Source organism: Eretmochelys imbricata, chromosome 14 (genome assembly GCF_965152235.1).
Source record: "Eretmochelys imbricata isolate rEreImb1 chromosome 14, rEreImb1.hap1, whole genome shotgun sequence".
Classification (NCBI taxonomy): Eukaryota; Metazoa; Chordata; order Testudines; family Cheloniidae; genus Eretmochelys; species Eretmochelys imbricata.
In genome coordinates this window covers 14095572-14120338 of record NC_135585.1, presented here as the reverse complement: position 1 = coordinate 14120338, position 24767 = coordinate 14095572, and the positions used below count along the sequence as shown (strand labels likewise).

The window sequence follows — 24767 nt, the reverse complement described above, 5'->3', positions numbered from 1 at the left end:
TTAGCACTGTGCAGAGAGAGGGAGATGAAATTCACCAGACGAAGGAAAGAAACACACCATATACCCTGCAATTCAGGAACTGAATGATAAAGCAGAAGGTGGCAGCTCTCTGAACCAATGTTTATTTTGCTGATTGGGAAGAGATCAGGGAGGTGAAGATACTAATGCAGCAGTGGTCACCAGTCAGGGTTTTTTTTTTTAGTAGCTGCTTATTAAGTTAAGATCAAAATTTAGGATGCAAAACAGAAAAGAATTTGAAAAAGAAAAAGAAAAAGCCAACCAACTCTCTCTCTCTCAGAGTAACAGCCGTGTTAGTCTGTATTCGCAAAAAGAAAAGGAGCTGTAGCTCACGAAAGCTCATGCTCAAATAAATTGGTTAGTCTCTAAGGTGCCACAAGGACTCCTTTTCTCTCTCTCTCTTCTTTCTTCCTTTTTTTTTTTTTTTTTTTTTTTTTTTTTTTTGCAAGCATCAGCCTATCTACAGAAGCAATTCCATTGGTGGGAAGACAAAGGTATTTGGGGAATGCTAGACTCTGCACCATGAGACCAGCAGGGGGAGGAGGTTGGTTTTTATTTGACAGACCATGTTTACTCTTCCCAGTCACCTTGGGACTCCGAAATGTGCAGTGAAATCGTGGGGGCTAGGCAAATGCACACTAAAGATTCCGGGGCTTGAATTTTACACCCTACTTCTCTAATGCCCAGCAAATATTGCAATGCAGATCCCACCCAGCAACATTCTCTCTCTTCTCTAAAGATCTGAGCTGGAAATTGCTCATGCCAAGAATTAGGCAGACACATTTACTCTCTAAAATACTGAGCTTTAATTCTGTAAATTTGCAAACAACAATCCATGAACAACAAAGACATTGCCCTGATAACAGAGAGAAGCTCAAGAACGTGTGCCAGGGAATAGACTTGCTGGATGTGATCCTGCCACATCAGAGATTCCCATGTGGAATGGTTCAGCGCAGTGTCATTCCATAGCATTCATGACTTGGCAGATATACTTGAACTATGTAAACAAGAAGATAGTCAACAAAAGTATTTTGGGTTTTTTCCTGCCTTTGCTTTCTAGGATCCTGGCTAATGTGATAACATGGGATGCTAGGGTGACTTTGATTTTATTGACAAAGGACTTGATCCTGTTCCCATCAAACTGAATGGGAGTTTTGACATTGATGCCAGTAGAAACAGGTCTAAAGAAAGGGTAAAATAAAGCATAAATTCAGCAATGTTGATTTTAAAACTTACACAAAGGGCTTGCTCCTGCTCCCTTTAAACTCAGTGGCAAAACTCCCATTGATTTTGGAAGGGTCAGGATCAAGCCCACAAAATTCATAGGCAAGCATGATATAAAGTGTTTGCTGATTGAGGTGTCTGAGGCATCAGTTCTTTACAGAGTGGGATTAATCTGATACCTGTCAATGGCAGGAAGAAAGATTTGCATTATATACATAGACAGAAAGGAAATGCAAACAAAATCCATAGGTGGGAGTTTATAAATCTCCTGTGTTATTGCCTCTGCTCTGATTCAAAGCCTTAACCTGGACCAGGAATTAGCCTCCCAGATACTGCACTCCCTCTTCAGACAGCCCAGCAGCATGTTACATAGACTTGGTGCAAGTTTAAATCCCGACATGAGTCTTCCTTCTTGTGCTGAGTGCGGGACACAGATGCAGAGCTGAGGGTGAAATCGGTAATGCCCGTCTCTGGCAAAGCATAGGGGGAGGTAACGGACTTGCACCCTGTGAAGAAAACATTCCTGAGATTTCAAGTCAAGGGGAAACAAATAGCAGGGCCCTGTATCCAGAGAACTGCTCAGGCTAGTTTGAAGCTCTGACTGACTGACTGGATGAGGAGAACTGTGCATAAGACAGACCAAATTCAACCACAGGAATAAAAAAAATACAACACGCAAGTAATGGACAAATCAGAAAGTGACACAGTCATGAAAGATCTCCCTGAGGCCTCTATCATGCTGTTCTACAGGCTAACTCCAGCACTGGTTTGACAAATGACGTTTGTGCTGCCTCTTTGGAGCATTTAATTATTAGTTAAAGCATTTCAGTGTTAAGTCAATCCTCCCATCAATGGGCTTATTAAGCATTGTCAGGGCACTGCCCTAGATGATACTAATAATTACAGGGCACTGCTGTGATGAGGCTCCTGCTGCTGAAATATTTATTCCGGCAAAAGTCTGTTCTCATCTGACAGAGCATAATAGCCAATGTGACCAACTGGAGCCAATTCCTGCTCACCTCTGTTGCTCCAGTGGTCCTGTTGGCCTCGGTGTGAGTTAGGCCCTGTCTACACTAGGAGCACGTTACCGGTGTAGGAATACTCATATGCTATACCAGCAAAGCGCTCCTAGTGTGGACACACCTCGACCAGCAAAGGTGTGCTTTGTATCAGTATAGTGAAACCACACCGCCCAAGTGAAACAAGCTAGACGGGTAACAGCACCGTTTTGCGGGTATATCTGCATCTACACTATAGACCTTGGCCAGCACAGCTATGCTGGTCAGGGATCACATCTCGTCCCAATATTTCTATGCTGGCAGAAGTCTGTAGGGTAGACATAGCTTTTGCTGTCAGGGGGTCAAATAAATTAACTTTCCTTAAAAGTCCCAGAGCCCAGAGGAACAGGGCCTTTTTCGTTTTTTTAAGCATACGGACAAAAAAAAATATTAGCCCGGTAACTCTAATGGGTAATTATTCCATGCCCTTGTATACAACAGGCACGAGACAGGTGCTGCACATACAGACAAGACAGCTACCTGGAGAGAGTAATGCCGTCACTCTCAGGGCCCCAATTCAGCAAAGTCAATGGGACTCATGTAAAGCATGTGCTTCAGTGCCTCGCTGAATGGGGCCCGGGGAATCACCAGGGGTTTGCAACTTTCACTAGAGAAAGGAAAATGGAAACCAGACAAATGGTAAAATCATGGTAAAGGTGACGCAAATGGGCCACAGTCGGGAAATCTAAACTTTAAAAAGGAATAGCTGTTGAAGAGCTGGCTCGAGAGCTTGGCAGACAGAGTCTCTAGCTACCAACAAAATAACTCCTGTATGGGCAGCGGTGAGGAGCCTTCTCCCACTATCTCCCATCAATATGCCTGGAAGTAAACGGGGAGCTTGCTCTCCATGCCCATTTGGAGCTTGGCCGCTCTGCTGACAACTCGGTGCCAATTGCAAGGGTTATTTCTGTGCTGTGCACACCCGTCTCTTAGGAACTGGCCAGAGACTCATTTCACACGGGCCACTCCCCAGAGCCAGCAGACGGTGGTCACTGTCAGCGCTGCTAACTTTGGGCTGCATCTGACTCTCCCTCAAGCCAGAGAGAATCTTTCCCTGGGCTTCAGTAAGAATTCAGATTGTAGCTGAGCTGGTGGCCTAGAGGTCAAAGGCTCTGTGCCCTGTTATCAATTCCCTGAGCCCTCCTGAGGAAAACCAAACCTAAAGCAGGACCCATATCACTCATTTGCCCCGTGTTTCCCTGGTGAGCCCCGGGGCCTTCTGAATGCTGCGTAATCAAAGGCACCACATATGCTGCAAAAGCCAGGCTGGCGGGGGGTGCAACAGGGAGAGAGGGTCAAAGCCTCCTCTTCTGCAGCTGTGACCAATTTGTGTCACAGCATCAAGGGTATTTGAACACACCTGGAGAGAGGCAGCAGGGGGTTGCCTTTGAGAGCATGAAATACCCGGTCGCTCAGCAATTAGGGCCTGATCCAGAGCCCAGTGAAATCAACGGGGAGACTCTCAAAGGCCTCAGTGGGCTTTGGATCAGGCCCTTAATTTTCAGCAGTTTTATTTCAACAGCAAGAGGCACGGCTTCTAACTCCATCTGCAGGAGAGCGACCAGCGGAGTGCAATGGAATGAGCTGGGAGAATAAGATCTCCCCTGTCCCGGTGGCGGCCAGGGGGTGGATCCTGCAGCAAGTGGCCACAGGCTGCCAATGCTGGCTCCATGCTCACCCCCACCTTAGCAGCGCGGGTGCTAATGCTTTAGAACAGGAGAGGGGTGGGATCCAGAGAGCGTCCGTGGCATGCTGGGACTTGGCCTCTCGTAAAGGATTAAATAGCAATTTAGCCTGAGATAAATATAAATAAGAGCAGAATTTAAACATTTCTTTTTAGAGTCAGAAAAATAGATAGTGATTTCCTCTCTCTCCACTAACGCTGCGATCGGCAGCTTTCTTCCAACATAGCAGGCACTGTAATAACACTTAGCACCCCAAGTCCTTTGCTTGGGACATGCTCAGCGGCAGGAAGAGGTTGGGCAAAGGGGACAGCCCAGCTGCAGGGGCCTGGAGGAGGTGAGAGGAGTGGGGAGGGACCAGCTGTCACAGGGAAAAGGTCTCCTATGCCTCTTCCTTTAGCAAACACTCCTGCCGATTTCATTCGCTGCAGGAAAACTTCACCTGTTAATGCAAGAGGGAGAGAAACGGTTCTTCCTGCCCTGGCCCCCTCAGCCTGGTGAGACTCCAGAGCAGATGTCTCATGGAAACTGGTCAGAAAGGTGGTGACTCTGGCCTGGAAGGTGTGGGACCCCGGCTATGCAGCAGTGCTGACCTGGCCCAATCCAGATAGATACAGGGCCGTGGCTAAGCTGCTGAGGATGACTCGGTCCCGTCTTGAAAATGGGGCACTGGCAATGCAGCCAACATTGACTTGGCCCAGTCTGGATAGACACTGGACTCTGGCTTGTTTTAAGGCTGAACCAGCCGAGTCCTGATCATTGGGGTCCTGGCTATGCAGGCGAGGCTGACGCAAGCCACTCCCAAGAGGCCAGGCTTTGGCTGTGCTGCCAGGAGTGACTCCCCAAAGGTTGGACTCTCACATTGTAAGATTTGCTAGTCAGGCGAAACCCAGAACTGGCCTTTATTTGGCTGCTGTTGTAACTTCCCCGCAGCCACCCACACTCATGCACGTCCACACACCCCCGCATGCACACCCCGCCCCCTCTCAGGGTAGGTTTGCCTTTTTCCTATTGTAATTTATGGCCAGAAATATTTGTAAAGGTCTTCTGACCAGTTTCCTCTCCAGCCCCGCCTTGCTCTTGCATTATACCAGGCCCCTGTGCCCCAAGTCCTCCTTCCTGCCCTGCCATCCTCCTCTCTCACATGAAGGAACAGCAGCTGGTCTTCTTCTTCTGTGACTCTATGTAGTCGTGAATCTGGAACCTGGGCTCGTCTGGCTGCTGCACAGCTCGCTGCTTGAGTTCTCTGAAAGAAGCACAGCGGTGAAACATCGCACCAGCCACCCCTCGCCCAGCAGAAGCAGCTGTGCATCCCTGAAGAAAGGTGGACATGATGCTCTCCACCTCCCTTTCTTCCAGGGGGTGTGATGAGAGGGTGGAACACATGGCTCGGCTTCTTGAGCAGACCTGGCCCTGTTCTACTTCCCCTAGCAGGATGTGCCATGGGGGCGACCTCAGCCCACTCCAGTCCTCTCTGCCAGCCGATACATCTGGCCAAGTCTTAAGCCAGTGTTCAGGAGGCCAAGAGCCACATTGACGGAGAGATACTGAGCTCCAGCCAGGGAAACAACATGAATTCAGGGGAAGGTGAAACAAAACCCCGTGAAGAATTGTATCTTGGAAGGCTGGGGGCTGCGGATGGGACAGATGTGTTAGCACAGGGTTAATCCCACTTGCTGGCAATGGACCTGCATCATGTAGCACTGGGATAACATTCAAGGAGCCTTTGATCTTTCTATTTCGTGGTGGAACGCAACAGTACCTCTGTGAATCAGTGGCTAGCAGCAGCATAGCCCCCTTTCAGCCCTTTTGCCCTGGCCCCTGCTGCATCTGGCACGTCGGTGGTGGAAAGCAGTGAGGTTTTTTGAAGTGCCGCTGGGAATTGGACCCACATCCCAGGGACATTGGGTGGCAATTCACAGGCTTGTGACCTGACTGTCAAAAATTAACTCTGGGCTAGAACTTGGCTCCCCAGCCGGAGAGCAGAACAAGGTCTGGGGACAAAGGAGACAAGGGACCAGCTCCTCAGCCAAAGTCAATGGAACGCTGCCCCTTTACGCCAGCTGAGGCTCTGGTCCAAGAGCTCTCAGGGATTCTGATGCTTTTATATCCCACTCTAGAGGAAAGCGTCTGAGCGTTACAGACTTTGCCCATAGGAAGTGCTGGACTGGAGCGGACCAGCAGCCCATGCAGACCTGCAATCTGTCCCTGCCCTGGGCAAATGCCAACTGCTTCAAAGGAAAGCATCAGACCCCCGCATTGACCAGCCCAGGTGTGCATGCTTTACAAACATCAATGAGTTAAGCTTAATAATACTCTGAGATAGGGCAATTTTATAGCCATCGGGGGATAAGCAGCTTGCCCACACAGTGAGTGTGTAGATCCCAAGAGCCCTGGTCCCCTGCTCTAACCACTAGATGACACTTTCCCTTTGAAGGCAAAGATATCTCCCTCCCCCAGGGGCACATGTTCCCAACTCTGTACGCACATGTTAAATCAATGCCCCTTGGTATGGGAAGGCAGCCCTGGCATGGGAAGCTGCCCTTTCAGTCCTTCAGTTACTCACTTGGCAATGGCCCGAAATGCCAGCTCCACATTCATACCCGTCTTGGCGCTGGTCTCCATGAAAGGCACTCCGTATTCCTGCAGAGGGGGCGCAGCACCATCAGCCACTGCGCTGCCAGTTACTACCCCTTCTCCTAGCTCCCGTCCTCTTCTGAAACACCCCCGCCGATCTACCAGCAAAGCCAATCTCAAGGGATTCAAGCCGGTTCCTTGGGTCTGGGCCTTTGGCCAGAAGAGGCCCCAGACGGAACAGCAACCGGAGGCAGAGCAACCAGCGGCGGCGCTATGCACTTGCACAGCTGGTTACTCCGGGGAGGTCTGGTTTGAAGGAAGATTGAGGAGTCCAGAAGGGGGAGAGCAGATCAGAGGCCTTCTGAGGGGGAGGGAAACAGGGGTCTCTCTGGGGATCTGGAGAGGATGCTAATGTTTTGGTGGAGCCTCATTTGACCGTATCATAGAAGATTAGGGTTGGAAGAGACCTCAGAAGGTCATCTACTCCTACCCCCTGCTCAAAGCAGGACCAATCCCCAACTAAATCATCCCAGCCAGGGCTTTGTCAAGCCGGGCCTTAAAAACCTCTAAGGATGGAGATTACACCACCTCCTTATGTAACCCATTCCAGTGCTTCACCATCCTCCTAGTGAAACAGTGTTTCCTAATATCCAACCTAGACCTCCCACACTGCAACTTGAGACCATTGCTCCTTGTTCTGTCCACGCCACTGAGCAGACAGATTAATGGTCTCTCACATACCTTGGCAGGCTGAGGGGTGCGTCCTTGTACTGCACACTGCTCCAATCTTTAACGCCACTCCCACCAATGCAGCCCTCTCAGGGTCCTCCCTCACACTGCAATTCAATTGCGCCCCCACACCCTATCTTCAGCCCTCAACCTCCTGCATCTCATAGCCCAAACCCTCCCTGCCCTCCCATCCCATCTAGCCTCCTCCCCTACATCTGACCTCTCTCACTTTCATCCCTTCAGTCCAGACACAGTCTCAGAGTCAGTGCTTAATTTGTAATGAAAGAGCGGCCGGGCCTCAAGCAATTGTTTTACATTTGTAACTGATACAGCAAGCCCAGAGGTGCCGGGGCTCCAAGCTGCCAGGCCCTGGCACAAATTAAGCACGGCCCAGAGTACGTCTAAATCTGAAAGTGGTTTAAGAGCTGGAGGAACTGAGGTGATAGATGGATGATTGGCTCAGAGAAACAGCTCTGTGATCCCGGGGAGTAGCCTAGTTAAGGTCTGTCCTGCACAGCAAAGGTGATCATAGCCCACATGGGACTGAGGATGATGAAGGGAGGGCCCAGATACCTTCAGGGATGACAGACACCCTGCAAAACCTTGGGGCAGCTCACCCTGGCTAGTGACTCTCCATCCTCCATCCTGATGACTCTCTCGCTGCTCACATCAGCCTGTAAACAAAGGGAAATAGTTACCGGAGTGGCACAGAGACTCACAGATCAGCCTTGCACTAGCAGGCCATCACGGAGCCTCCGAGCCCTTGACTTCACTTGCTGAAGAATCAGACTTGTGCTTCCCTCTGCTGGCAGAAGTGGGCATGGACACACACGAGTGTCATTTTGCAGCATTTAAACCGCTCACCGGGTTCTCTTAGGAAAGTTCCAAACCCAGGTAAATGTCACAGGGAGGGACGTGGGCACAGCAATGGGAGCTCAGAGCTCATGGATTCTGTTCCCAGCTCTGACACGGGCTCCCTCTGGGACCTAGGTGGGAAATTAAGGTTGGAAGAAGAAGAATGCTCTATACAGGCTACGTGTTATCAGAGAACCAAGTTAAGGAATTACAGAATCTAAAATGACAGGTTTCAGAGTAGCAGCCGTGTTAGTCTGTATTCGCAAAAAGAAAAGGAGTACTTCTGGCACCTTAGAGACTAACCAATTTATTTGAGCATGAGCTTTCGTGAGCTACAGCTCACTTCATCGGATGCATACCGTGGAAACTGCAGCAGACTTTATATACACACAGAGAATATGAAACAATACCTCCTCCCACCCCACTGTCCTGCTGGTAATAGCTTATCTAAAGTGATCATCAAGTTGGGCCATTTCCAGCACAAATCCAGGTTTTCTCACCCTCCACCCCCCACACACAAATTCACTCTCCTGCTGGTGATAGCCCATCCAAAGTGACAACTCTCTACACAATGTGCATGATAATCAAGTTGGGCCATTTCCTGCACAAATCCAGGTTCTCTCACCCCCTCACCCCCCTCCCAAAAACCACACACACACAAACTCACTATCCTGCTGGTAATAGCTCATCCAAAGTGACCACTCTCCCTACAATGTGCATGGTAATCAAGGTGGGCCATGTCCAGCACAAATCCAGGTTTTCTCACCCCCCCCACCCCCATACACACACAAACTCACTCTCCTGCTGGTAATAGCTCATCCAAAGTGACCACTCTCCCTACAATGTGCATGGTAATCAAGGTGGGCCATGTCCAGCACAAATCCAGGTTTTCTCACCCCCCCCACCCCCATACACACACAAACTCACTCTCCTGCTGGTAATAGCTCATCCAAACTGACCACTCTCCAAGTTTAAATCCAAGTTAAACCAGAACATCGGGGGGGGGGGGGGGTAGGAAAAAACAAGGGGAAATAGGCTACCTTGCATAATGACTTAGCCACTCCCAGTCTCTATTTAAGCCTAAATTAATAGTATCCAATTTGCAAATGAATTCCAATTCAGCAGTTTCTCGCTGGAGTCTGGATTTGAAGTTTTTTTGTTTTAAGATAGCGACCTTCATGTCTGTGATTGCATGACCAGAGAGATTGAAGTGTTCTCCGACTGGTTTATGAATGTTATAATTCTTGACATCTGATTTGTGTCCATTTATTCTTTTATGTAGAGACTGTCCAGTTTGACCAATGTACATGGCAGAGGGGCATTGCTGGCACATGATGGCATATATCACATTGGTGGATGTGCAGGTGAACGAGCCTCTGATAGTGTGGCTGATGTTATTAGGCCCTGTGATGGTGTCCCCTGAATAGATATGTGGGCACAGTTGGCAACGGGCTTTGTTGCAAGGATAAGTTCCTGGGTTAGTGGTTCTGTTGTGTGGTATGTGGTTGTTGGTGAGTATTTGCTTCAGGTTGCGGGGCTGTCTGTAGGCAAGGACTGGCCTGTCTCCCAAGATTTGTGAGAGTGTTGGGTCATCCTTTAGGATAGGTTGTAGATCCTTAATAATGCGTTGGAGGGGTTTTAGTTGGGGGCTGAAGGTGACGGCTAGTGGCGTTCTGTTATTTTCTTTGTTAGGCCTGTCCTGTAGTAGGTAACTTCTGGGAACTCTTCTGGCTCTATCAATCTGTTTCTTTACTTCCGCAGGTGGGTATTGTAGTTGTAAGAAAGCTTGACAGAGATCTTGTAGGTGTTTGTCTCTGTCTGAGGGGTTGGAGCAAATGCGGTTGTATCGCAGAGCTTGGCTGTAGACGATGGATCGTGTGGTGTGGTCAGGGTGAAAGCTGGAGGCATGCAGGTAGGAATAGCGGTCAGTAGGTTTCCGGTATAGGGTGGTGTTTATGTGACCATTGTTTATTAGCACTGTAGTGTCCAGGAAGTGGATCTCTTGTGTGGACTGGACCAGGCTGAGGTTGATGGCGGGATGGAAATTGTTGAAATCATGGTGGAATTCCTCAAGGACTTCTTTTCCATGGGTCCAGATGATGATGATGTCATCAATATAGCGCAAGTAGAGTAGGGGCTTTAGGGGACGAGAGCTGAGGAAGCGTTGTTATGGCATAACATTTTTATGGCTGATTTAGAACAACGCTTCCTCAGCTCTCGTCCCCTAAAGCCCCTACTCTACTTGCGCTATATTGATGAGCTATTACCAGCAGGAGAGTGAGTTTGTGTGTGTATGGGGGTGGGGGTGAGAAAACCTGGATTTGTGCTGGACATGGCCCACCTTGATTACCATGCACATTGTAGGGAGAGTGGTCACTTTGGATGAGCTATTACCAGCAGGATAGTGAGTTTGTGTGTGTGTGGTTTTTGGGAGGGGGGTGAGAGAACCTGGATTTGTGCAGGAAATGGCCCAACTTGATTATCATGCACATTGTGTAGAGAGTTGTCACTTTGGATGGGCTATCACCAGCAGGAGAGTGAATTTGTGTGGGGGGATGGAGGGTGAGAAAACCTGGATTTGTGCTGGAAATGGCCCAACTTGATGATCACTTTAGATAAGCTATTACCAGCAGGACAGTGGGGTGGGAGGAGGTATTGTTTCATATTCTCTGTGTATATAAAGTCTGCTGCAGTTTCCACGGTATGCATCTGATGAAGTGAGCTGTAGCTCACGAAAGCTCATGCTCAAATAAATTGGTTAGTCTCTAAGGTGCCACAAGTCCTCCTTTTCTTTTTGAGAATCTAAAATGGCGCCTGGTTCTGGGTTTGGGGCAGCGAGTCACATCCACCGTAGGTCCCTGAAACAGTGGAACCCAGGGTTTGGGCCCTGGTGGTGACGCTGTCTGTGGGATATCATAGCTTCTTGAGCTTCCCTCCATGCCTACTGGACAACTCAAGGAGTAGCTGAGTTTTCTGTCTGGTACCTTGGTAGATAGGTACTTGGGTTTGACGAAATACAGACAAGGCCACACAGGCTGATGAAGTTGGAAAATGGAGAAGTGTGAATGCTGCCCTGCATGGTCAGAGCTGATACGGATTAGCAGTGGTTGGAGATCATGTTCTTCCAAAATGGGGCAGGCAAAGCCCCCCCATGAGATGGTGTCACTGAATGAAGAGGGGGAGCCTCAGAACCACATCTGTACGGATTTGGGGTGTCCTTGGTCTGAGGTGAGGGGCAGACAGCACAAAACAAAGAAGGAGAGTAGCTGTACATGAGCACATCTCTCAGTCACCCACCAGGAAGCGACACTCACCTTATTGCCTAACAACATAATGACCACATCCTTTTGGGCATATTCATGTATCTGTGTGAGCCAGGCCTGCAAGAGAGGAAGAGGGTCACGTGGTATTAAAGATGAACAGCGGAGACAAGCAGGTTTATATGCAACTATAAGTGTGTGGGGAGAGCCAGGAAGGCCTCTGCATAGCAACAGCCAGATAAAAGGGGTGGAACATGGGCTGCTATTTCCATGTAGTTTTGGAGCACTTATGCCCAAGAGTCTCTGGGACACACAAATAATGGCTGGTGAAAAAATTCAAGGATTCGAAATCTGCTTTTGTTCTGATGTGGAAAGAAACGGAGACTTTTCAACATTTTTCATGGACCAAAACAGAGAAAGAAAGATCCCTGCTCGGCCTGATTTGGGGCGGAGACTAAAACCTGGGTCATCCACATTCCTGGGGAGTGTCTGAACCATGGGGCTATTTGCTATTCTGGGGTGGTGCATTGTCTCTCTCACCCTTGCCACCAGCAATTCCAGCGGGGACCTGAGAAACCTTCTCAACAAAAGTGGTGTCAAACAGATCCCTCTCCATGAAAAGTTTTGGTTTTGACCATTTTCTGATGGAAAATATGTTTCATCGAAAAATTCCCAGCCAGCTCTCATCTCTGGGCACCTTAGTCAACGGTTTGTCTTTGCACCTCAGTGTCCTGTAGAGTCTGCCAGCCCGTACCATCTTGCGCCCATTTCTGAGCCTCAAGACACTGTCTGCCAAGAGGCAGGATTCAGAGGCAGCCTCCCTTTGGGTCCCTGATTTAGTAGGGTGCCAGCTACCTTCGGTGCCCGTTGACTGTGCATGGCTTTCAATACATTGTAGCACCGAACAATTCTTCCAAACCCATCTGACTTAACAACTCATGTTACCGCCATCCAATGCAGCTGCATCACCAATGTGATAGGTTGGAGCGGATAATAGTCTACTACAGTTGCCAGCTAACAAAGTTTCTCCTTCAGCTCAAGCAACAGAGGCTCTGCTTTCAGTGCTGAAGACCCCAAGTTCATTTCTTGCTGATAACCCAGGATAAGAGAGCCCCACTGGTTTCGACGAGAGCCGAGGGTGCTCAGCTTTCTGCACTATTGGGTTCAGTATTTCAGGTTCTGGACCCAGAGTATAACGATTCCCCTATGCCCGCTGTGACTAAGGCAAAAGTTGCCCATTGCATCGTAACACAGAGCAAACTGAACAGGCAGAAAAGTGGCCGTTCTGCATTGCTAGCTGACAAGCATTGGGAAAGGCCCTCCCATTACATCAGTCTGCCAGAGCTTTGAGAATGAGGAGACTTTGCTGCCCCTCTCTGGGGGTTTAGGAGTTAACGATTGTGTCAGTGAGGTCCAAGGAGATACATACTGACCCGAACATTGTCAAAGGACATTTTGCTGGTGATGTCATAAAAGAGGAGCAAAGCTGGAAGAAAAGAAGAGAGACAAAGCGGGGGTTTAATGAAGATTCTGTTCCTGGGTATTAGTGGCAAGAGCAGCTCCTCTAGGTCTGTAGATTCCGGTTCTCATCTGACCCCGAATCGGGCAAACCACAAACCCGCCTAAGAACCTACCCTGGGCATCTCTGTAGTAGGCGTGGGTCATGCTACGAAATCGCTCCTGCCCTGCTGTGTCCCAGATCTGCAAAGAAACAGCCCCGATGAAAACCAAGGGAGAAACCCCACTGCCACCGGTTTCATTCCCAGCTCTCCAATTCCAGGGGAGCGTTGGCATCCGGGCATAACAGAAGGGAAAGAACCAAGACCTCAGAGTCAGTGCAAGGGTTGGAAGCACTCAGGGACACACGGCTTGTATATGCCACTCCTTGTGTAGGAGGGGATTTCCAGGTTATAAAAACAAGTCTGAAAGAGATTCAGAGCTCTGGATTAAATTATATTTGAGGTCCCAAGCAAGACTTCAGGCTGCGAGTTGCCAAAGTTATATGGGGCAAATGCATGAAAGGTTGGTAAAAACTAAGCCTTTGTCCCTGGTCTTTATGAAGGGATGTTTTTAAAGGTGTTGTATATTGTACACATATTGCATATCATGTACCACATCACACCCAGAACAGTCTTTTCCCCCAAGGCCTCACCTCTCCCTGAGAAATGTCCATATTAATAGCTATCAAACACTGGCTGACTGTGCACCGTCACTGCAAGAGTTAAGCTGGGAGAGAAAAGATCGGCTTCCCTTCCCCTCCCCCCAAACCTTATTAGGGAGTGTGTACACATGGCAAAGAATAGATAAAAGCCATGGATCATGGCCTATTTGTACAGACACCCTCAGACAAAGTATCAACTGCACATGCTGCATCAGGATCAGACACTGGACTCACCTGCAATTTTACTTTCACACCGTCCACTGCCACGACTTTATTCTGTAAGAGAAAACAAAACCACATTGATTTAATATGGTGGGAAAGCCAGGTGTGGTCTTTTGTGGGGTGCACCTTCCCCATACTGCATTCCACGGTACCATAGTCATCTTGAACCCTATGGCATGGTTCAGTATAGACCAGCTCCACTGATGCAGGTGCATGCAATGCTGGATTCAGAGCTTGGAGACAAAAAGAGAAGGAGGTAACAGGTAACTCTCTTCTAGGTCTGTCTCCTTTCTCTGCAGCAGCTTCTCCTGTCAGCTAAATAGCAAGGCAGGATATTAAGAAAGATAGATATTAATTGACTCAACGGCTCATACTCATGGTGTGAGCCCACTGTAAACATTCAAACTGGCAGCTGTGGAGAAAGCTTCCAGCTTGGGCATCCCTCATGGATGCATTTTCCTACAATTTAAACATCCATCTGGAGAGATTGGGAGCTAGTGAACATAAGAACGGCTCTACTGGGTCAGACCAAAGGTCCATCTAGCCCAGTATCCTGTCTTCCAACAGTGGCCAATGCCAGGTGCCCCAAAGAGAATGAACAGAACAGGTAATCATCAAGTGATCCATCCCGTTGCTCATTCCCAGCTTCTGGCAAACAGAGGCTAGGGACACCATTCCTGCTCACACATCATGGTCATGGCACCCTAGAAGTACCATAGCTTAGACAGATTGCATTAGAAGCAGAAAAACAGAGACATCCAGAAATAATAATGTATGGAACGAAGGTATCTAACAGAACATCTCTCCTGAAGCCCCCTTCAGAGGTTGGACCAAGAAACCAACAGGAGGTGGTTGTTACCAGTATTTCCAGGGAGCCTGCCCTGCAGGGCACTTTACACCAAGCTGCAACATTCTCACTCCTCCACTGATCTGAAATTCAGCCTGTCAAAGAACTTGAAACACCCAGCACCACAATCTGGCTGGTTTGCTTTTATCTCAGAGCCTCTGGGCCTATTTGGCAGCCAGAGGTGCTAACAGATGGGCTGAAACCTGTGAGGTGCTGACTGCCCGCAGTTCCTGCTGACATCCGTGGGAGTTGAAGAAGGTGCTTTGCACTTTGCAGGATTGGACCTAACACGTGAGTGACACATATTTCCGAGATTGCCCCACATAACAAACAAAAGCAGTCACTTGAGAAACACAAGCAGAGATCAATGGGAAAATTCAGTGCAGCCTCAACCTGGGAGAGAATTTAGCACAGCCCTGTCCAGCTAAGGGGTTCATTTGGTGGCAGTAATGGAGAGGAGTAAAAATCCTGCAAACCTCAACCAGCTACGTATTAGAGAAGCAGCAAGTACCATTAAATCCAGACCCATGCTCCACCTGCTCAGACTCCTACCTGTGTCTGCAAACAAGCTTGCTGGGGATGTTTTCATACTGTGGACAGTTGTCCAGGCCCTTGATATTCACCTTATTTTGATTGGCTGGGTGGGTGTTTCTTCTCAATGGATACTCTTTTTACTCCAGTTGTTATGACTGGTCGGGTGGGTGTCACTTGCCAGTGCATTCTCTGATTGGCTGGCTGCCCTCCTAATGAATACCCTGGATACTCTGGTTGCTTTGATTGGGCACCTCTTGACAGTGGATATTTACAGAGTGGTGCCAGACTCCGAATGGGTAAGGAGAGGGTGCGCCAACGTGGGATGCTGCTGCCAAACCTTCCCCTGGCTGCAGATGACAAATCTGGCGGAACTCAGTAGTGGGGGCATTAAAAAGGCATCCGATGAGCAGGTTAAATGCAGCAGGTCATCTGTAATTAATACGAGCACACTAGCCTTGAACACTTGTCACCAGAGTAATGACACGATGCAAAACAGAGAGGCCCAGGTAAAGCTCTCCATTCAATAGCAGGGAGCTTGCATCTGGCTGAGGCCTCAGGGCAGTGCATGGAGTGCTGCTACAACAGTGCTAGAATACACAACACCGCATGCATGCTCTCGCCCAGCCCAGCCAAGCCACGCACAGAGACAGGAACAGGGTCTCCTCCGGTTGTTCTTGTCTCAACGTTGATTTTAACTTTGGAGCAGAGACTGTGCTGCATGCCCAGGAGAAGCCCCACAGAAAGCAACGGTTCGGCTCTTGGTGTGCAGAGACAACTGCCCACCATGCCAACCAATCTGGAGTTTCATGGTTCACTTGTACAGTCCCATCTGTCTGTAGCCATCTATTGTCTCCTGTCTTACACTTAGATTGGACACTCCTTGGGGCAGGGACTGTCTTTATGTTCTGTGTTTTAGAGCACCTAGTACAGGGGGTCCTGGGCCATTTGGGGCCCCTAGATATTATGGTTATACAAATGAAAAACAATAATAATAAAATAAGGCCCAATCCACAGGAATGGAGTCAAAGGTGGCATTAGTTTCTGGGCTGCTCTGGGAGTCAAAACAAAGCAGCTCATAGGGGCTGAGGCAGGGGACAGAATCTGCCTCTCCATCTTTGTATGTGTAGTAAAGCACCATGTAACCCTATGGTGCTGTATCAGCAATTCCGCACAGAGCTACCATTGGCAATATAGAAAGCCCTGAGGTTAAAATGTCAAGTCACTGACATCAAGAACGTACCTTCATTTCATATACACCTACACTCTCCCTGACACAAACCACCCTCCACAGCATCACACGGTCACGTATCTGCATCCCAGGACACACAGATCCCAGTGCCCACAGACCCACAATGCCGCGGGCACAGCCCTGCATTAATAATCAGTTGCACACACCTGCATTACAGACAGGGCTTGGTGAACTAGTCTGGGTAAAACAGGAACCAGATGGAACATTTCATCACACCGAAGCTGAAGCTCATTTGAGGGCTGGAAGAGTAAAGGTAACGCTCTGAAACCCTGGCTTCAGTTTTGTGCCCCTCTGCCTTGCACAGCCGCAGCAAGAGACGCTGGTTCCAGGAGAACAGATGGTTTCTGGCCCAGTTGCCAACAAGGATGATCAGTAAGCATCCTGGGGCACGGACCATCTTTTTGTTCCGTGTTTGTAAAGTGCCTAGCACAATGGGGTGCTGGGCCAGGCTTGGGCCTCAGAGGCACTGTGGTCATACAAATCAATAATGATCATCCTCCTCCTCCTCCTTCTCCTCCTCCCCCCAGGAAGCCTCTCATTGCTAGAGTCCAGCTCAGTTGTGCAGGCTTCAAATGTTCACAGAACGGTGGAATAAGAGCCCAGATGTTTGGGCGTTTATCTGGCTCAAACCTCTGAAGTTCACCTTTCACTACTGATAAACCTCCGGCATCCATGCAGGCACACCCATCCACACCGACATCATCTCCAATACATCCTTTGGGAGAACATATCCTCCATTCAAAGAGCCAGACTCCGATCTCTGTGGAACATGGCTTAATTCAGTGGACTAACTCCCAATTCGCCCCAGGGGGAGTGAGAGAAGAATCAGGCCCTAAGTGTAAACGGAGGGCTGGAAATATAAGATAATGAGAAAAAAGCCCATGTCAGGACAGCAAAACCTGGGTCTGAAACTTCCTCTTCCCTTATTCTAATGTACTTTCAGGGCCTACACACTACAAGGATTGGTGCCCTCTGAACACACTAGACTGGAGAGATAGATACGCTCCAAAGCTGCAGCAGCGTGACTGGCTCCAGCCCCAGCAGCATGTGGATCACATCAGCCATTCACATAATACTCTCTGTTTAGCCAGGCTCTGGGCAAAGAGAGAGGGCCCCTCCTCAGTGCTACTCGCCCCTTTTCTTCAGGCAATAGCTCCTGCAATCGAAGACACCAGGGCAGTTTAACTGAATACTCTTCCATTCAATGATTATCTGAATGGGGGCAGAGGGGGTGTTTCACGCTCATCCCCTGAGCTGTAACAAGAGGCTCTCCCTAGCGCAGAAAGCTGCAGCGGTCTCACCCGGAAGTCTATGCCGACGGTGGCTATGAAGGTCCCAGAGAGGAAGGCCCCATCTTTGAACTGGAGCAGGAAGCAGGTTTTCCCCACGCCCGAATCTCCAATCAGCATCACCTACAACACGGGTGCAAAAACTCATTAATAGTGCTGGGGGAGCATGCGATTCGGGGTAAGGGCAGAACTGGGGTGAGGATGGTGCAGCCCTGTTGAGGAGGAGCACTGACTGGAGTGGTGGGTGACACAGTCAGGGGCAGCCTGGGGTGTTTCTTTTTATTCCCGGAGCTTGTCAGAGCCATTTCCTTTCCCAGCTCCCTTTCTCTTTCAAACACAGATTTGAACCCCACACAAAGCAACACTGCCCTATAGTCTAGGTCTCAGATACAGCTTCCCTTAAAGCAGGGTCTCCCCAGCAGTTCGTCTCCTCAGTAACACAGGCTACTGGGAGGTGCAGGTGCTCTGTGCTTCTGCAAGTCAGGCAATGTTTCTCCGCAGTGTCAGCTGCTCCCCAGACTGGGAAATGCTCCTGTAGCTGCAGGTGAGTCCTAGAAATTTAACTTTCTTCCCTCCCTGCTTCTGTGGTGGTCTCTAATACACTCAGAGCCAGGAACAGCTCATATGTTCAGAGCCATCTCACCACCACAGAGTTTCCTTCTCTTCGCTCCCACTGCACTCAGCCATGAGAGCACATGTGACCGGACTCCATGGAGCTTCCAATGGGCAAAATAAGACAGACAGACAGACCGAAAGAACGAACTAGTAGCGGTGGAAGTCATTACAGGAGGGATGTCACTGCTAGAGAGTCTGACCGTGACCCCATTATCTAGCAGGGAATGGCTAAACGAGTTTCCCCTCTATATGAACATAGCATTGAACTGCTGCTTCTGCTGGTGCTTCGGAATGGCGCTAGGCCAGGAGCACGGTGCTGCTGGCACTCTTTGTAACTAGACACGTTTCATCTACAAATACCCCATGGATCTCTTCCTAGAGAATGGGACACACCCTGGCGCTATCCCCCTCCAGTCAGTTCTCCAGATACCAGCGTCAGGTTTCTCCCTGAGATCACAGGTAGACGGACAAAGACCTCAGGCCCATCTCAAGAAATGGCTCATTCTTTCTGTTGTCCCCTTTGTCCAGGTCCAAGGAGAAAGTCCAGGATATACACCTTAGCACACTCAATCGGCCTTCACCAAACATGGACACTGCACCAGAGCAGTAGATCACATTGTGGAACAGGTCAACCAAATACCCTGAGAGAATCTGCTTCAATACAGAAATAAAACCCCCTCCAACCACACACCCCTAGTTGTCACCACACCTACCACCACACACCGGAACTCATACAGAATAACATCAAACAAATACAACCCATACTTGATGGGGACTCCATCCTGAAGGAAATCTTTCCTGAACCCCCACTTCTGGCCTACAAACCACTCCCCAACCTCTCCAAGTTCATCATCAGAAGCAAGCTCCCCGTAGACCAGGGCTCACCAACTCAAAGTGGTGCCAGACCCTGCGAGAATAACAGATGCAAAACCTGCAGCCATATCTCCACTGCTCCAGTGATCAACACCTCTCACAACTCACCTTTCAAGATCCATGGATCCTACACCTGCCTATCACAACATGCGGTGTACCTCATCCAGTGCACTAAATGCACAGTAACTACTATGTGGGCGAAACCAGACAATCACTACGCTCTCGAAGGAACTCACACAGGAAAACGATACAAGACAAACACCCTGTCACCTGTGGGTGAACACTTTTCACCAAGCGATCACTCTGTATCTGACCTCTCGGTCTTCGTTCTCAAGGGAAACCTGCACAACACTTTCAAAAGACAAGCTTTGGAGCTTAAATTCATAACTTTGCAAGGCACTAAAACTCATGGACTGACCAGGGACACTGGATTTATGGCTTACTACAACAATCCATAACCCACTAACAACCCCCTCCCCAGCTGCCTTCTTCCCCCTTCCTTCACCCCCCCATGACTGGCTGGGTGTTAACGGGCCACTTCCCTTTGAATGGTCCCTTGAAATAGATGTTAACTACTTACACTGAACAATCTGTTCCACCTTGTATGTAGCTGTGATGCTCGGTGGACCTTTCCCAGAGCTCTGGGTAAACTCAAAATTGCCTCTCTCACCAACGGAAGCTGGTCCAATAAAAGATCTTACCACGCCCACCTTGTTTCCTTGAGCAAACTCTGACAGCCCCAGGACTCTCTGCCTTGCTCCAACCACCTCACCCACACCAGATACCAAAACAAACACACAGCTCAGCATCCACTCCTCCTAAGCAAACAGCAGCTTGGCTTCATTGGCACCTCCGCATCCATTTTTACACCAGGGAGGGTGAGGCGGCACCCTGGCCAGGAGAAACACTGTGCATTATTAACAAGTATTCAGCTGCCCAGAAAGTGCGATCCCCTCCTGCCTGCTCTGCCATAACAGCAATTTCCTGGCCGTCACTGGGTGTTAATTCATCAGGCACATGGGCAGCCCCCATCCCCTGTTAAAACCAGAACACGAAGCAGGGCCTGCAGCAAGCGACCTGCAGAGAATGAAATAGTCTAAGGCAGGGGTTCTCAAACTGGGGGGTTGGGACCCCTCAGGGGGTTCTGAGGTTATTACATGGGGGCTCACGAGCTGTCGGCCTCCACCCCAAACCCCGCTTGGCCTCCAGCATTTATAATGGTGTTAAGCATATAAAAAAGTGGTTTTAATTGATAAGGAGGGTCGCCCTCAGAGGCTTGCGATGTGAAAGGGGTCACCAGTAAGAAAGTTTGAGAGCCACTGGTCTAAGGTCCTGCCTGTCAGTGGAGATGAGCCCCTGCACCCTCTGTGGAAGTCAATGGAAGGTGCAGGTGCTCTGTGCTTCTGCAAGTCAGGCCCTGGCATTCTAGCTGTCCCTGCCCAGGCATGCAGACAAGGGGTCTGTCCTGGAGGAAAGATGGGGAATGGGATCATTCTTGTTGGGCCGGCAAATAAACTGTACTGCAAAAGATTCTGAGTCCCCAAATGACCCTTCTGCAGGCGAATTCACCTTGACTGATGTCGCCAAATCCTTTGGTGCAGATGCACCTGAAGAGAGGCAAGCTTTGGGAATAGCACTCTATTCTGGCTCTAGCTTGCTCCAGGTAAAGTTTCCAGGTTGCTTTTGGGAAAAAAACTCTCCCCCCATAAGCCCATCAAAAAATCAGAGAGAAAGGAGCAGGAGGAAGGTGCGAGCATTAAAAAAGAAAAGAAAAGAAGGAAGTGGCCAAGAAAAAAAATGGGGCCAAATTCAATTTTTCGGAATAACGAAAGCAAAGCAGAACGAACCCTCGCAGCAATCGCAGGCAGGGGCAAAACAAGCTGCTCAGCAGAGTGGAAGAATGGCCAGGGTGCTGGGGGGGCTCAGAAGTGTCCCTCCCCCTCCCGTGATTCAATTCCCTGCTCTGGCACAGACTTCTTGTGTGACCTTGGGCAATTCACTTTGCCTCTCTGGGCCTCAGTTCCCCCAGCCATACAATGAGGGTGTAACAGCCCTGCCCTGCCTCCTGGAGGTGTTGTGAGGCGAAATACCTCAAAGACTCTGGGTTCTCTGGGAGTGGGAGCTGTATAAGATAGGTATTGCAGCAGGGAGTGAGCAAAGCAAGCCCCATGAGGAGATGTTTCTCCCTGTGTTAACAGCTCCGGATGCAAATGCAGAGCTCTGTGAGCATAGCGAGACCCAGAAAGGAAAGGGAAGGGCTGCACACATCTCCCTGTACTAAGACTGATAAGCACCCTTCTCAGCTGCAGGCTGCAGGCTCAAGGAGCACAGTGAGCATCTATTCTGCTGGTCCCAGGCTGGGTCTGGATCAAGTCCAGCTCACATATTCCCATGCGCCGGGGCCTGGCCTCTCCTCTGTACAGTGACAATTTTAGAGGGGGATCATCAGAACTCCCTACCGACGATCACATCCAATTTGGGGGGGGACGACCACTTTTATGGCTGGTAGCAGATACCTCTGCTGGGAACCCTGGCCATGTGGCTGACTGGGTCCCGTGCCCATCCAGTGAAGGCGCCTGATGGCAGCTGACTGTGGGGACAGAGAGAATGGGGAAGCTGGCAAAAGGACAGAACTGACAGCTGCCAACCGCCCTTGCACTGTGCACTCTTGGGTGCGGGCCTCCATGGCAGCCCTGCTCCCCCTGCCTTGTGAAGTCCCATGGGCCCCCCGCCCTTGTCAGACATGAAGCCAAAACCCTTGGGATTGGTTCCCACCTACTCAGGCTGTGCCCAGCCAAGAGGTGCTTTGGATCAGCTTCCCTCTCCCGGCCACGGGAACGTATCCGCCCCTACAAGGGCTGCTGCAAGGGGTGGGAACCGCTGGACGCAGCCCCCGGGCTAGGCCAGCACCAGCCTGCGGGGAGGGGAGAAGGGAGGGCAGGGGAGGGCACCGTCCCTCTGTGCTCTGCACACGCAGCCACCCCCACCCTGAGCTTCGGAGGGGATCCCTGAGACCCAAGGCGCGTCTGACAGGCCGTGGGGGAGCGGGGGGGGGGCGCGAACCTGGACCCCAGCACGTCTCTCCCCCGCCCTGCCCCACTGGGCCCTTCGCCAACTGTCCCCGCTGCAGAGATGCTGTCAACACGCTGCCCGCCAAACCGCTCGCTTCCTCCCGAGCGCAGCTCGTATCTTGTGAGCCGGCCCCGGGCTGCAGGGGGAGCCGCGTGCCCCAGCGAGCGCTGCAGACGGGGAAGAAAACCGGCCCCACACGAGCGTGGCCATCGCGGGAGAGGCTCCCCCGCCAGCCCAGGCTCCGCGGCAAGTGGGAGCGGGTCGGGGGGGCCGGCCAGCGCTGGGGCTGAGCAACCCGCCCCCACGCTGCGCCGACCCCTCCTGGCCCCCGGGGCGCAGGCAGCGCGGGGCGGCTGCCCCCTCCGCCCCGCGCCCGGGCGGAGCTCCCCACCCGCGGCCGGGGCAGGCTCCCACCTTGCAGGCGAGCTCGTAGTCCTGCCTGAGCGACGGGAACCGCTCCCGGAGCGCCGCGGGGCACCCGTTCTGGGCAGGAGCCGCGGACCCTGCCCGGCCACTCATGGTCCCAGGAGCCCGCTGCCCGGGCAGCGAGCAGGAACTAGGAGAGGCTCGGCAGCGCCCGCCCCGCTGCTCCTCCTCCCTGCGACCCGCCCCCTTCCCGGCCCCCCTGCGCTCTGTGCAGGGGACCCGACCGAACCCGAGCGAGCCCAGCGGCCTCCCGCACCAGTCAGCGACAGCCGGGCCCGGCCGTTGCTCTGCGGGCTGCGCAGAACCGAACCTCGCTGCGCGTTCCAAGGGCCGGGCCGAACCCCAGCGCCCCCTTCCCCGGGCCGAGCAGCTTCCCTCTCCCAGCCCGTGCCCGGACCAGACCCAGCGGTGCCGACCCAGCCTTCAGCCAGAACAGAACCCGGTCCCCTGCCCGGACTGGACCCAGGGGTGCCACTGGGCAGCCTCCAGCCAGAACGGAACCTGGTCCCCTGCCCAAACCGGACCCAGCGGTGCCACCCAGCCCTCCTTTCCCCAGGGCTCAACCAAGCCCCTGTCTGGCTGGTCCAGTTCTGTCCCCTTCACTCCCCATTCAGGTGCCCCATCTGTCATAAATATAAAGGGAAGGGTAAACCCCTTTAAAATCCCTCCTGGCCAGAGGAAAAAAATCCTCTCACCTGTAAAGGGTTAAGAAGCTAAAGGTAACCTCGCTGGCACCTGACCAAAATGACCAATGAGGAGACAAGATACTTTCAAAAGCTGGGAGGAGGGAGAGAAACAAAGGGTCTGTGTCTGTCCCTATGCTTTTTTTTGCTGGGGATAGAACAGGAATGGAGTCTTAGAACTTTTAGTAAGTAATCTAGCTAGGTATGTGTTAGATTATGATTTCTTTAAATGGCTGAGAAAGGAACTGTGCTGAATAGAATGACTATTCCTGTCTGTGTGTCTTTTTTGTAACTTAAGGTTTTTGCCTAGAGGGATTCTCTATGTTTTGAATCTAATTATCCTGTAAGGTATCTACCATCCTGATTTTACAGAGGTGATTCCTTTATTTCTATTTACTTCTATTAAAAGTCTTCTTGTAAGAAAACTGAATGCTTTTTCATTGTTCCCAGATCTAAGGGTTTGGGTCTGTGGTCACCTATGCAAATTGGTGAGGATTTTTACCAAACCTTTCCCAGGAAGGGGGGTGCAAGGTTTGGGAGGATTTTGGGGGGAAAGACGTGTCTAAACTACGTTTCCCAGTAAACCCACTTAGAGTTTGGTGGTGGCAGTGGATATTCCAAGGGTAAAGGATAAAATTAATTTATACCTTGGGGAAGTTTTAACCTAAGCTGGTAAAAGTAAGCTTAGGAGGTTTTCATGCAGGTCCCCACATCTGTACCCTAAAGTTCAGAGTGGGGGAGGAACCTTGACACCATCCCTCTTCTCCTCCAGCTCAGCCTCCCACCCCACACTCCATCTTCCCCCCAGCTTCTCTGGAGCCAGGTGAAGGGGGGCTTGGTTTGACTCCCATGGGAGATTTAGGAGAGCCAGGTGAGGAAGGCTTTCCAGCTGGGCACAGTGGATCCAGCAGGATCAACTCATCAGCCTGCATCCAGCTAGCCAGAGCCCAGAACCACAATTGGTTGTAGGCTGCTGCCCAGGGAGGTGTGGGCCTGTCCCATAGAGAGGGCCTTAGGTACTGGGAGGTGGGCGGCCTCAGCCAGTGACAGTCATTGTGTGAGTGGCTGCAGGCTAGTAAGGGGGACAGCTGCTGGCTCACATGGAGTGGAGGGACCCAGAGAGCAGGAGCTGGGGATGTATTGCCCTGTGCATGTCTGTATGGACATGCCTTGGCTGTGTGCATGTCCAGCTACCTGGGTGGAGGAGAACATATGGGAAGCCTTCAGATCACACACAGGCCGCTACCTTCATGAGAAGGACTCCTACTTTTTGGTTTGTTCTCAGAGCTAAGACATCCACCAGTACACACTAGAGACAGGGCTTCATTTGTAATGAAAGCGGTGCCGGAGCTCAAGAAATTGTTTGACATTCATAACTGATGCAGCAAGCCCC

At 50.7% G+C, this 24767-nt stretch overlaps 1 protein-coding gene across 3 annotated transcripts; it reads right to left on the bottom strand.

The window, feature by feature from the left end:
* Window positions 1-800: 800 nt before the first annotated feature.
* Window positions 801-22800, bottom strand: RAB37 (RAB37, member RAS oncogene family). 3 transcript variants are annotated; one of them, XM_077833636.1, is made up of 10 exons: window positions 22680-22800; window positions 17718-17828; window positions 13799-13840; window positions 13038-13104; window positions 12837-12889; window positions 11458-11523; window positions 7906-7962; window positions 6549-6625; window positions 5127-5228; window positions 801-1748 (listed from the first exon to the last, which is right to left on the bottom strand). In XM_077833636.1, the coding sequence occupies exons 1-10, from the start codon at window positions 22782-22784 to the stop codon at window positions 1535-1537; spliced, it is 894 nt and encodes a 297-aa protein (XP_077689762.1). In that variant the 5' UTR covers window positions 22785-22800; the 3' UTR covers window positions 801-1534. The 3 variants fall into 3 exon arrangements, with proteins under 3 accessions (XP_077689762.1, XP_077689763.1, XP_077689764.1); XM_077833638.1 differs by having other exon boundaries at window positions 1607-4424; XM_077833637.1 differs by lacking the exon at window positions 17718-17828.
* Window positions 22801-24767: the final 1967 nt, after the last annotated feature.

Bases quoted from the DNA above. Each gene is read 5' to 3' on its own strand.
- RAB37 (XM_077833636.1), bottom strand. From the start codon at position 22,784: ATGAGTGGCCGGGCAGGGTCCGCGGCTCCTGCCCAGAACGGGTGCCCC. The intron at 13,841-17,717 runs GTGAGACCGCTG...TTTCTCTTACAG, and splicing joins CCGTCGGCATAGACTTCCGG to AATAAAGTCGTGGCAGTGGA. The intron at 13,105-13,798 runs GTGAGTCCAGTG...GTTTCTTTGCAG, and splicing joins GTGTGAAAGTAAAATTGCAG to ATCTGGGACACAGCAGGGCA.